Source organism: Parasteatoda tepidariorum, chromosome 7 (genome assembly GCF_982258835.1).
Source record: "Parasteatoda tepidariorum strain Cologne lab strain chromosome 7, Ptep-v5.0, whole genome shotgun sequence".
In the NCBI taxonomy this organism is placed as follows: Eukaryota; Metazoa; Arthropoda; class Arachnida; order Araneae; family Theridiidae; genus Parasteatoda; species Parasteatoda tepidariorum.
Genome location: NC_141761.1, coordinates 54449884 through 54463331, shown reverse-complemented (window position 1 = coordinate 54463331; position 13448 = coordinate 54449884). Strand labels below are relative to the sequence as shown.

Sequence of the window (13448 nt, the reverse complement as noted above, 5' to 3'; positions counted from 1 at the left end):
TCATATAGCAATCATTAATAAAAATGTTATCTGAGTATTTCAAATATAAAAAAATAATAAAATGTTACACAGTCTATTTCATTTCATTCAAAATTTACAAGGTTTATTTACATATCCTGTTCTCAATTTGATAAACAAAGACCTACGATCGCGCAGTTATTTAATCTTCAACAGCAGGTATTTCACATAACATTTAATATTAATTTTGATAAGGAGGCATTTAAAAGCAGCTTACAAAATCTTGCAAGCTTATCGTTTCATTCCCACTTCTTCAAACTATAACCATGAAGACTGGTCTGTTTCTTGCTGGTTTGTTGGCTGTTGCTTTGGCTGAAGTAATTCAGCTAAGTCCTCAGCAACAAGAAGGTAATTTCTTTCTTTAATATTAACTTTTTATTTGTTTTTCTTTATAACTTTACAAAGTTCTTTTCCGAATGTAAAATACATAGAGCAACAATGAGTTCCTCTTAAAGTATGGAAAAAATTTGTATAGGCGTTTTTTTTTCTTTAAAAAAACAACTTAAAATTAAGTTTAAGATTAAATCAAAAAACAATTGCTGTGAAACAGTTTGTTGTTCCAAACCTAAATCATTCTGCATTTCAAAAATATCGTAAAACGATTTCTAAAATCTATTTCCATATGATCGCTAAAACAAAGAGCTTTGCCCTTTTTTAAAATGTTATTAAAAAAAATAAAGAAACATTTACCTTACAGGTTGTTATTCTAATTAAAAAAATTTTAAATGTGCGTGATATTAAAATAATTAATATTAAAAAAATCCTTTTTTCACATACGCATAGAGATTGATTTTGTTTTACATCTTGAGCCAATAAAAACAAAATAAACATTATTTGGAAACTGAATTTTATTTAAAAAACTTTAAAACTTCATATAAAAATGCATTTAAACTATTTTCAAAGAACACTATTACGCTATTAAGAATAGCAGTGTAAAAAAGTAAAGCTTTCACGCAACAGCCCGTTCTGGGTGAGGGGGTCATGGAAGTTAAGGCTTTACGATTTTGTGACCAACGGTATGATTGTGGCAATGTGGTTAGTATTATATACATAATTACTTCATTGACAAGCTGGTACCCATACATCTGAAGCTGGGTGAGCTTTAAACCGCCACTGAGTATCGAACCCCAGTTCTTCACGACGACAGTTTAGTGCCTTAACCACTGAACTATCACGTTTACTACCTCAACCACTGAGCCAGTATTATATTTAGTATAATTAGATTTCAAGGAACATTGATGGAATTTTAATTTTAGAGCAGATTTGTATAGAAATTCATTTCAAATTATAGTTTATATAAAGTATGAAGATTGTTTTTTAATTTTTAAGCAAATCTGTTTAACACAAATCTAAATGACTTCAAGGGGAAACAGGACTGTTTATAAAAATAAATTTAAATAAATTGCAAAAATTTTTTTTAATCAAACGAAGCAACAGTTTTTTTAAAAATTTAAACACTGACATTGATTTGAATTTCAGCTAATTAAAATTTATAATTTTAACTTCTTTTAACATCTTAACTAATAATAATTTTCTTTACTTCTGTTTTAATTCTCTTAAATTGATTTATTGGTTTGTACTGGGGGAAAAATAATCTAACTCCATATTTAAGATTAGGGTCATCGTAATAAAGTTGTAGTACGATTATCATTTACTCCAACCACGTTTATCATGGTTTGTATCATATTTCTTTGCATAGATAAATAATATTAGTAAATAATATATTTAAACATATTTAACATTTAACAATAATGGATTTAAAAGTGCCTTACTTTTATAAGAACAAATAGGTCTGTAACATATTGATTATTAATATTTATAAAAGATACAAATTGATGAATTTTATTTTATTTAACAACATATTGGTTTCGAAATAATCATAAAAAAATTTATAGGATTCGAAATGCATCAAAAATATATTAATTGCTTAAATAATGTGGAAATTTTAGTAAAACTAAAAGTTAATAATAAAGGAAATATTATAATTTTTATCTATCGAGAAATTGAACACTATTATCTTATCAGGTTTAAATAGGATTAATTTACCACATGCTTAATACTTTTTAACTATTTTTGAACTGAAAAAAGTAACAGCCAAGTTAATTATATTGTTCTAAATTTCGAATAATTAAAAATTCACCATAAAATGAATTCACAATAAAAAAATAACTCTTTAGTGCGCTTTCTAAAATGTATTTTGAATTCAACGTTTTTAATATTTTTTACATAATTGTAGAATTCCATTGTAGGTACAAAAAGAATTTTGAAGATTGTTTGAAATTGTCCAAGAAAATTCAGCCAAATGTTTCGGAGCTATGTATGCTTGATTAATTGTTTTTTTTTAAACGATAGGTTAAAAATTTAACTAAAATTGCTGAGTTTGGTGAATGAATATGATTGCGAGCTTATAGGGATAAAACTGAAATTTAATTAAATACTAAGATAAAGGGCTAAAAATATAATAATTTGATTTTTAAAAATAGTTCTTTTTAACTATTGTAATGTATCGAGTGAAATTCATGTAAAATGGTTTAATGTATAGAAAATGCATAGGGAAAGCCGATAAAAGAAACTTGCTTACAGTAACTAAATAATTTGAGACTAAAATTTTTAATTTTTTCTTTTAGAGGCTAGATTGGCTATGCAAAACCCTGACTTGTACGATGGAGACATGGCTGGTATTGATGGACCTTTTGTAAGTATATATATTTTTTGTGCATAGCACAAGTTTCTCTAAATTATCACTGTTTTATAATTATATTAATGATATCAAATATATATGTTTTAAAAATAACTAAAAATTATAGTGATAAGTTTGCTATTTGTACAGAATTATTTTTTTACATCTGTTTTACGTTTTGATGTATTGAATAAAACATAACAAATACATACTGTGAAAAAGTAACAAACAGTTATTTAAAAATTATATCCAGTAAATATAAAACTCTTTAAAACCCCTCTAACAGCAAGTTTCTCATTATTAAAAATAAAGAACGGTTTTTTCCTTGTTTTTCTAAGTAAAAATAGTGCTTATAAGGATAATTTCTGTACAATTTTGCCTAAGACCTTGACGCTTGTAGAAGTTGAACAAAGTTTATTGCTTGGTGAACTTAAAACTTTTGAAATGGAAGAGATCATTTAAACCTATAAATGAAATAAAAAAATAAAATTTGATCTCCCATACCCATACATCGTTTTTATTAAAAACCTCTTTAATGTCAATTAAATAATTTACTGTATTATTTCAAATAAATAATCTAGATAAGTAAGTAATCGTTATACTGAATAATTATTGATTTATGTTCAGTTAACCATGGAGGGTTAGATTTATATATGGTTAAAATTTTCTCTTTTATTTGCAACGACAATTTGATGGTTTTATGAATTCGAATTCAAAAACAATAGTCTATAATGTTTATTAAAAAATAATATATACATATTTTTAAAAATGTATACGAAACATTGTATAGTTAAATGCCAAGTTTACTATAGGTAAATTCTGAAAATTGCATGGTCTTATGACAGCTGTAAAAATAGTTTTTATCATTAGCTATACTACATTTAGAGATAATATAATATTGCAGTAAGAAATATTTAAAGTATAACCATACTTGAGAGTAAAATATTTAGAATTATTAATAAATTTTGAGATTTTAAAAACAAAATTTAAATTTGTGCTTCATTTTCTTTTATTATCATAATATGTTTAGTTTATAAATTTGAAAATAACTACTAAAATAAGAAAATTTCAAAAACAAAATTTATATCTATTTCACGAAACATTCGATACACGAAATACTTAAAATAAGCCTTGTTATCTGCAGAAAATAAGCAATACTAGCTAATTTTAAATTAGTTTATGTTTATCGCCAAAATTATTTCTAGGATGCTGAACGTAATGCCATTGTTGGAAATCACTACAGGTGGCCAAATGCACGTGTACCCTACGTCATTGACTCTTCTTTGAGTAAGAATACAATTTTTAGCTTAGTATAGTGTTTTAATTAAATTTAGCTAGTTGTAATTGTAACTGCATTTTTCCTTTTTTTATATTTTAGTAAAAAAGCCTTCTTACGAGCCTTAGTTAGTTATAAATTATGAAGAACATGGCATTTGTAGAACGCAAAAAATTGTAGAGACTAAACAGAGTCGAAGATTCTTTATTGGAGAACTTTTAAAACTTCATAAAATTAATACCTTTATGTTTACTATGTTTATAATGAATTTATTAATAGATGATTTTAAGATGATTAAAAGTTATCAAATCTAAAATATGTCCTCTAATTGTCCAAAAAACATCTCTGAATATCTTTTTGTATGATATAATATCGAAAATTAAGAAAAAATGAGTACCTCGCTAAAATATACTTTAGAAAAATCCGTAAACTATAGATGAAAATATTTTCAGCAAAAAATAAATAATAATAATCATAAACTCTTTCATTTTAGAAGTGTTAAACAAATGCAGATTATCATATGATATATAAAAACTGCTTAGTAATATCAAGTTTGATGAAGCTGCTATTAGTAAGTTTTTCCAAAGAGAAGAAAGCTTTGCTACACAAATCTTAATATTTTGTAGGATACTCCACTGATTTATGCTCAAATCATAGTGTTGTTTTTAATGAAAGAAGAATATGATTTTTCAACTTTGTCAATCTTAACAACTCTTTTTCCTGCCTCTAAAAATGTGCTGTCCTAAAGTTAGTTCTAGAAATATAATTGTCACTAAGAATAAGAGAAAATTAGTTCTAGAATCAGATTTAGAATTATAATATTTTAAATTTATCAGATCTTTGTACCATCAATTACAACTCTTTGTCCTATCTCTTAAAATGTGTTGTCTTAAAATTAGCTCTAGATTCCTAAAAAAAATTATCATAAAATGCTTAAATATACGACTCTTTAATTATTTTTTTAAACAACAGCGTAAAATTGGATTTAATAATGCTGAAAATTAATTAGTTTTCAATATAGTCTGAGTTATTATTTGAAATATAACTGAACTGCCAGGAAGTTAAGAGTACGCAATTTACAATTTTGAATTGGAATAGTTTTCTATATAAAGATTTTCTGTTTTCATAACAATATTTTTTAACTCTTTCCGATTTAAACCTCTTTTGTAACTTTTTTAAAAATAACTAAATTAATTAAATAACATTATATATTTTTATTTCAAGAGCTCTCCCCTTATTTATGCAATGGAAATTTCTTTCGAAGTGTATTACTTCTTCGTGCCTTTCTTTAGAGCTTCAGATATTGCGTATCACACTTTCTCAGAGTAGAATTTTTATAGAATTGTAGATCTTAATTTCAAAACTGAATAGTAATACAAATGTTTAGTATATATAAATAAAATTTGGATAGTTCAGAATCCTTGCTTTCCTTTTTTGGTGTGGTTTGAAATTTTCTATTTGACACTTTGAAAAAATGTTAAAAAACGAATTTATAATTGTTTTTATTTCATTTCTTCGCTTCTAAAGGCAATGCACAAAATGTCATCAACCAAGGCTTTAATGATTACCACAAAAACACTTGCGTCCGATTCGTTCCAAGGTCAAACGAACAAAACTACATCAAGATCTTTTCTGGACAAGGGTAAGAATATTTTTGATTGATTTTTGTAATAAAAAAGTACTTTTCTATAGAAAAGTAATAACTTGTATGACTTGATTTGAGGAATGAATTGAGATATCACATCTTAGAAGAGTTTTTTATGCTGTTAAACATCATTCATTAATCAATTGGCTTTACAAATCATTACATATTATTCAATTTCTTAGTTAAACAATGTTAGTGAACTTTGACTTATAAAACTGTACAATTAATTGCAGACATAATAAATTGCAAACAAACTGCTTTTTATTATTTTCATTTTCAGTGCTTAATATTGGAAATGATTAGATATGTGTTAGGGATTCTGTTTAAGCATTTCAATATTTCAAAGGACTTTATGTATAACTATACCACGAACAAAGAAGGGTGAAAAAATTAAAAATACTTACACTAATCAAATTTGTGGCCTATACCGCACATGTTAATTGTGGGCACCCTTGGTCACACAGAACACATTCTAATGGAATTCATGTTTCGATCTTCAGCATGTTTAAAGCAATGTAAGCCAGAACAGCAGTGAGGCATTCCTATGGAAATCTTGGCATTGCGGGTGATTTAGTTTGGAATGACAGATTATATATATATTTCTAATACCAACCATAACAAAGTATATATTTTTCTTAAAAACAAAATTTATGCACCCTTAATGCCACCAATGCTGAAAACGCATGACCACTACCAGGACACATATTTTTATAAACAAATGCTACTTTACGTATAAACGGATTATATTTAGTTTACCATTGAGATCTGGAACTGCATGTCGGGGAAAGGATACACACATTGGACATTCGAATCTTCAGCATCATCATCATAGTTGGCCAGACAGCCCAATGTGAGCCAATGCCTTCCTCTGAAGATTTCTCCATGACGACTTCCGATTTATCTTTGTTTTCTTCTAATGATTTCGTGACAATAAATTTTTACAGGATAGAGGTGTCAACCCTATGCCTAACCCCCAACCTGGAGGACCAGTCCCCTGATATAATCCCCAGTGGCAGGGTGCCCGGTTGTACCCCCAGACACTGGGTACCCATTTTAAACGCCTTTTACGACATGCATGAGCTGCATTGGGACTATTCTGTCACACCCGGTCACCACACGGGTGACATTCGAATCTTAATAATTTTATATTCCACCCTCCTTTGTTTTTGTCATACACTTGTAAATAAACAGTTTATTGAATCTAAATGAATAAATTAGGATAATGATGCATAGTAAATTTCAAAACTAAAATGAAATTTTCATATGAAATTTAAAAAGGTGCTATTCCTATGTGGGTAAAATCAATGGTGAACAGGCTGTATCTCTTGGAAATGGATGCTTGTACGCAGGAACAGTTGTTCACGAGTTGGGACACGCCCTTGGATTCTACCACGAACAGAGCAGATCAGACAGAGATTCATATTTGATCATCTACCTTGAAAACGTCGCCGAAAGTGAGTATTTGTCATGTTTATATTATTCTCTGACAATTGTTTTTTTACCATATGACCATTTCTTTACCTTGCTATTTTCGATTTATTTTACAGCATGATTTTTTTTACCATATGTTTAATGAAATACTTACTTTTTTAAGAAACATAATAAACGTAATAAAGGCATTTTTTAATATAGGAAAAAGTACAATTTAAAATGTATTATTTGTTACTCCTTAAAATATAAGTGAAAGAGGAGTTGGTTTAAGTATAAATAATGATTTTTAAAAAAAACCACAAACGAACAAATCGTTATTCCAAAATTTTTAATAGGATCAGGGGTAGAGCGCACGCCTCCCAACGTGGTGAACTGGGTTTTAATCCCAATGATGGCTAGTCGATACAAAATCCGTACCCGCCTTGCACCAAATACAGTGCTGACGTAATACATCATCATTGCTATACCGATTAAGGGTTAGAGACGCCTTAATGCCAAGCTAACCGTGAGAAGTTTTCGTGGACTTCCTCTCCATGTAACGCAAATGTGGATTAGTTCCATCAAAACGTCCTCAACAAACTTAAATTTCTCCCACTACTTGATTTTGAAGTTCCATTTTTCTCTTGTAAACTGAAAATTGGGTCAGCAGTTTAACGACAGTTATAAAATAAACAATTTTCCATACATTGCTACTTTTTAAGTTAAGCCATTATATTGTAAATAAGTTTTTCTGATAGAATTGCACAATAATTATTCATGCATTTTTATTATAAACCGAAAATACTTTGAATGAGATGATAAAAGATATTTAACGACCTTAATGAAAAAAATTATCTAACCGTAAAACATTAGAAAGAAAAATGCGTAATGTATATAATTTTGAAATTTCATAAATTTCAGAATAGCAATGAATCTAATATTTTCTTCTACTCTATTACATAGACATGAGATTCAACTTCAACAAGCTTTCACCCCACCAAAATGTCTTGTACAATACTTTTGACTACAACTCCATCATGATTTACGGCAACAAATCTTTCTCCACAAACGGAAAAGACACCATGGTGGCCAGAAATGGACAGAAATTGTCTGACCCTTACAACAAGCAAGGAATGACCAGAAATGATATCGAAAGAGTCAACAAAATGTACAATTGTTAAGAAATTTTACATTTGCTTCAATACTGTGACTAATAAATTATAAAGGGAATGATTTATTTTATTTCATTTTGTTTCTAAAATGTATCACACGATTTCTGAAAATTTAATTTTAATAATGCTGAATAATTAAGAGTAAAGTTGGGAACGAAATTTAAACCAAGAATTTCACAGATAATTTGAAATTTACTTTCCAATATCAATTTTACAGATATCTGAAATGGGAAATTAAATAACTTTCTATAATTCCATTAAGATATTTATTTACACAGTACGTGTTTAAAATACTTAAATTCAGTATACGCATAAATGTATAATTTACGTACAAAATAATACGTACAAAAAATTTACAAAATAATACGCACAGAAACAAAAATTTCAGTAGAAATTATGCTGGCTATTATTTTTTAAGACTATATATTTTTATTTGCCTTATGCCAACTTTTTTTTCTCACGGTATTTCTCAGAATACTGAAAAAACACTTACTATAATAGGGTTGTACTTTTGAAATCAAATTCACGTGATACTGTTATGGGCGAGCCCCGATCGCTGGTTTCTTTCTGTCCTGCCAGTCGCGATAGTTTTCGAGACTGGCTGGCATTCGCGAGGTCTGGAATCCTAGACATTCTGTCGTCTTTGAGACAATTCGAGAATTTTGTAGATGCAGTAAAAAAATTTATATGAAAGGAGGAACGGAGTACAGTGGAGTTAGTTAGTCAGACTAAGAGTTATCAGTGCTGCTTGCCTTTCGGAGCTTGTTTCTAAATCTGTTTTGTTTTGGAGACACTGTGCTCGTTGAAGTTATTCATTCCAGTTCGAAACTTTGGGATCGTAGCTTAGCGGATATTTCTGTGCCAATACATATGTATATATTTTTGCTGTTCTTGGATCTTTAGGATGTCGAAACGCAAGAAATTAACAATTTTTAATTACTTTGAGAAAAAATCACGACCTGAAATTAGTGAGGTGACAGCATCTAGTACCAATGTAAGTTTTTCTGTTGAACAAAAATGTGATACTTCCGTTGAAGAAAATGTTTCTAGCGTAACAGAATCTGATGAATGTGAAATCGGCCCTCAAAGTGTTACTTCCCACCCATATGACATTGGACTTTTTTCAGAAGATAATACATGCGAGAATAAAAAACTGGATATACTTAAAAATGTTTGGGAACCCAATCCTGCATTTGTTTTTCCTGAAGGTTAAGGGTGCATTTGTTTTTCCTCAGAGGTTAAGGGTGGTGCTTTTTGCAAATTTTGTGTACTTTTCGCCCCAAGTGGTGCGGGTTCTGGAAAGCAACCTTTAGGTCAACTGTGCAATGTAAAATTTGACAACTGGAAAATGCTGTAGAGCGATTTTCTGAACACGAGAAATGTCTTTATCACAAAAAATCGATCGAAACTGCTGGGACATTAAACGATATTTTACTTGGAAAGATGAAACCTGTGGATGAACAAGTTGACAGTGCAGCAAGCAGAAGAAAATTAGAAAATAGAAAAAACATTACTCCAATCATTGAAACCATCCTATTTAGTGGAAATCAAGGTCTCGCTCTAAAAGGACATAAGGATTCGGGAATAATTGCTGAACAACCAGGTGAAGAGAACGACGGAAATTTTCGGGCATTGCTTCGTTTCCGGAGTAAGAACGATTCGACTCTTAAGAACATTTTAGAGTCAAGCAGAAAAAATGCTCAGTATACCAGCCCTCGATTTCAGAACGAAGTTATTGAAGTTTGCAATATTTTAATCCTGCAAAAACTAGTCAGCAAGATTAATGATGCAACTTGCTTTTCCATTCTTGCAGATGAAACAACTGATATTGCAGGTATAGAGCAATTATCGTTATGCGTTCGATATGTCGATAAAGAAAATTTTAACATCACCGAACAGTTTTTGCAATTCATTCCGGTGCATGACTTAACCGGAAAAGCAATAGCAACAACAATATTAGACCAATTACAGTCTATGAAAGTTGATATAAAAAAGTTACGTGGACAGGGGTACGGTGGTGCTGCATCAATGAGTGGAAAAATTAATGGTGTGCAAGCCCACGTAAGAAGTATTGTCCCATCAGCACTCTATGTACATTGCTCTGCTCATAGCCTCAATTTGGCTGTATCAAATGCATGCGAAATAACTGGCATTAGAAATTGCTTAGGGACAATTAAAACATTATACGACTTTTTAAATACGCCAAAAAGACAGCATGTCCTATCCTCAGCAATAGAGGAGATGGAAACCAGCTCTAAGAGGGAGAAAATTAAACAGCTATGTGCAACCCGTTGGATGGAAAGATACGACTCAGTAACCGCTGTGGTGGAACTTTTCGAGCCTATCCCCGAAACACTACAAGAAATATCAGAATGGAAGGATAAGGAATCGGCTACCCAGGCTAATTCTTTACTGTGCACAGTATCAAATTGCCAGTTCGTAATATCTCTTTTGTGCATTTACAAAGTTTTCACCATAACCAGTGGCGTGCGCAGAATTTTTTCAAGGGGGGGTGTTCATAATTTTCTGAAGCTACTAAAAGAAATTCGAGTATGCAATAAAGCACTATTATTTCTCTAATTTAGACAGCTAGACAGTTTTGACTTTTTATTTAGACAACATTGTTTAGTTAAATTTTGATTTGATTTTTTAAGTTTAAGAACATAATGTAATATCTTCTCGCATGTAATATCTTCTGAAAAAAGTCCAATGTCATATGGGTGGGAAGTTGAGGGCCACTTTGAGGGCCACTTTCACATTCATCAGATTTTGTTATGCTAGAAACGTTTTCTTCAACGGAAGTATCACATTTCTGTACAACCGAAAAACTTACATTGTACTCCGTTCCCCTTTTTATATAATTTTTCACCGCATCTCCAAAATTCTCGAATTGTCTCAAAGACGACAGAACGTCTAAGATTCCAGAATCATCGCGTAAAGACCTCGCGAATGACAGCCAGTCTCGAAAACTATCGCGACTGGCAGAACAGAAAAGAACCAGTCCATAACAGTACCACGTGAATTTGTTTTCAAAAGTACAACCCTATTATAGTAAATGTTTTTTTCAGTATTCTGAGAAATACCGTGAGATAAAAAGGTAGGCATAAGGCAAATAAAAATGTATAGTCTTAAAAAATAATACCCGCATAATTTCTACTAAAATGTTTATTTTTGCCATTTTGTCTGAGCTCAAGGGGGATGTTCAAACCCCTAAACCCCTCCCTTGCGTACGCCACTGACCATAACAATTCATCTCTGTAGATACCTACAAGAAACAAGCATAGATTTGATAGAGGCAGTGAGTCTTGCAGAAGATGTCATTAAAGATCTAAAATTAATGCGTGAAAATGCCACTGAAACATTCTCTGAAATATTCAGCTCTTCTTCTCTTATGCTAACAAGCATTGGCTCTTCCACTTCCATGCAAATCCCTAGAATAACGGGAAGACAGAAAAATCGCGATAATTTTCCCTCATCGACACCGGAAACATATTTCAGAGTTAGTGTTTTTATTCCATTTATAGAAAATTTTATAACACAATTAGACTTACGATTTGTATCGCATCGTGATATTTTGAAAGGATTTCAGTGTCTTCTACCTGCCGATCCTTTCATTTGCCAACCTTCAAACATAAAGGCTTTTGAAGCATTAGTGGAATTTTGCGCTCAAGATTTGGATACCTATAAAGAAAGCCTTAAGTCTGAACTAAAACTCTGGTATAAAAGATTAAAAAGGATTAGTGAAGACGGAGGTAGTGTTCCAAAAACTGCGGCGGATGCTCTTGGAATGTGCAATAAAATAAAACACCAAACATTTTCAAACTCCTAGAAATATTGGTCGTTCTACCTGTTTCAACGAGTGCAAACGAAAGATCCTTTTCGATTTTACGCCGTTTGAAGACTTATTTACGCAACTAAACGGGAAATAATAGAATGAATGGATTGGCGCTCTTAAGCATTCATAGAAAATTCACCCCAGCTGTAGAAGACATTTTAAACGAACTTGCAAAAAAACCCCGTCGTTTGGATATTACTGTATAAATCAATAAATTTTTAGCGTGTTTGTATACTGGTTTAATTCCCTATTTGTTGGTAAGTTATTTTTTGGTTAAATTCATTGGTTTTCTATGGAATATTCACATTTATACGGTTATTATTTAGGTAGCTCTTGCAGTATGAGTAGTTTTTTCTGGCTTCATTTATTCCAACTTTTTAATAAAAATGAATTATTTTACCTCTTATTATAAAAAAAATTATATTCTTAAACTTAAAAAATAAAAACGAAATTTAACTAAACAATGTTGTCTAAATGAAAAGTCAAAATTGTCTAGCTGTCTAAATTAGGGAAATAATAGTGCTTTATTACATACTCGAATTTCTTTCGAGTATGTGCTTTATTACATACTCGAATTTATTACATACTCGAATTACCCCCCTTGAAAAAATTCTGCCTACGCCACTGGTCGCAATCATTTGAAATTGGAATAAAAAAATTGAACACAAATTAAAAACGTTGTTTTTTTCATATTCTCATTTTGTGTCATTTTCCTGAACATAGGGGGAGCTAGTGACATATAAAAGCACTTAAAATTACTAACACTTATAGCTAGTTACAAATAAAATTTTATGACAAAGCAAATAAACAGTTATGAATAATTATGTGTTACAAACTCAAAAAAACTATGTCTCTTTAAACTAGTGGGTGTTTCTAAATTCTATATAGCAATATTCTTAACAATAAATTTGATAAACGAAATTGAATAACTATTTTCATAAGCAAAAGGAAGCAAACAAAATATTTTTTGAATACATTATCTTGTGCTGAAATGGATTGTTACTGAAAACAACAATAAGAATGAAAAGGGATATTTAAGATACTGTTATATTACTTTAATCAATAACAGCAGGCGTGTCCCATGATATTAAATATGATTAGAAAACATTTAAAATAAGCAAGCAAAGTGCTACAAGTTTATCACCTTATTATCAATCATATAATAATCTATCAATCAATCTTCATACTTTCTAATAAATAAATAAAAAACTGAAAATGTATTTTAACTTTTGGGTAAATTTAAAACAAATGCTGCAGAACAATGTGGTAAATAAAATGTTTCTTATTCTATGAAAATAATATAAAAATGAATACTGAAAACTATTTTGCTTGCATCAATAAATATCAGGGGTGACGTCAAAATTTTGAACTGAAACTGTGAATGAATTACTTAAATCATTTCTTTTTTAAAT

The 13448-nt window shown here is 30.0% G+C and overlaps 1 protein-coding gene across 1 annotated transcript; it reads left to right on the top strand.

The window, feature by feature from the left end:
• The first annotated feature begins 262 nt into the window (after positions 1-262).
• LOC139424796 (astacin-like metalloprotease toxin 5) lies at positions 263-8262 on the top strand. Its single transcript, XM_021147312.4, has 6 exons — positions 263-366; positions 2646-2713; positions 3904-3985; positions 5502-5616; positions 6898-7073; positions 7993-8262. Exons 1-6 carry the CDS (start codon positions 285-287, stop codon positions 8208-8210), a joined length of 741 nt encoding a protein of 246 aa, XP_021002971.1. The 5' UTR covers positions 263-284; the 3' UTR covers positions 8211-8262.
• The last annotated feature ends 5186 nt before the right edge of the window (positions 8263-13448 follow it).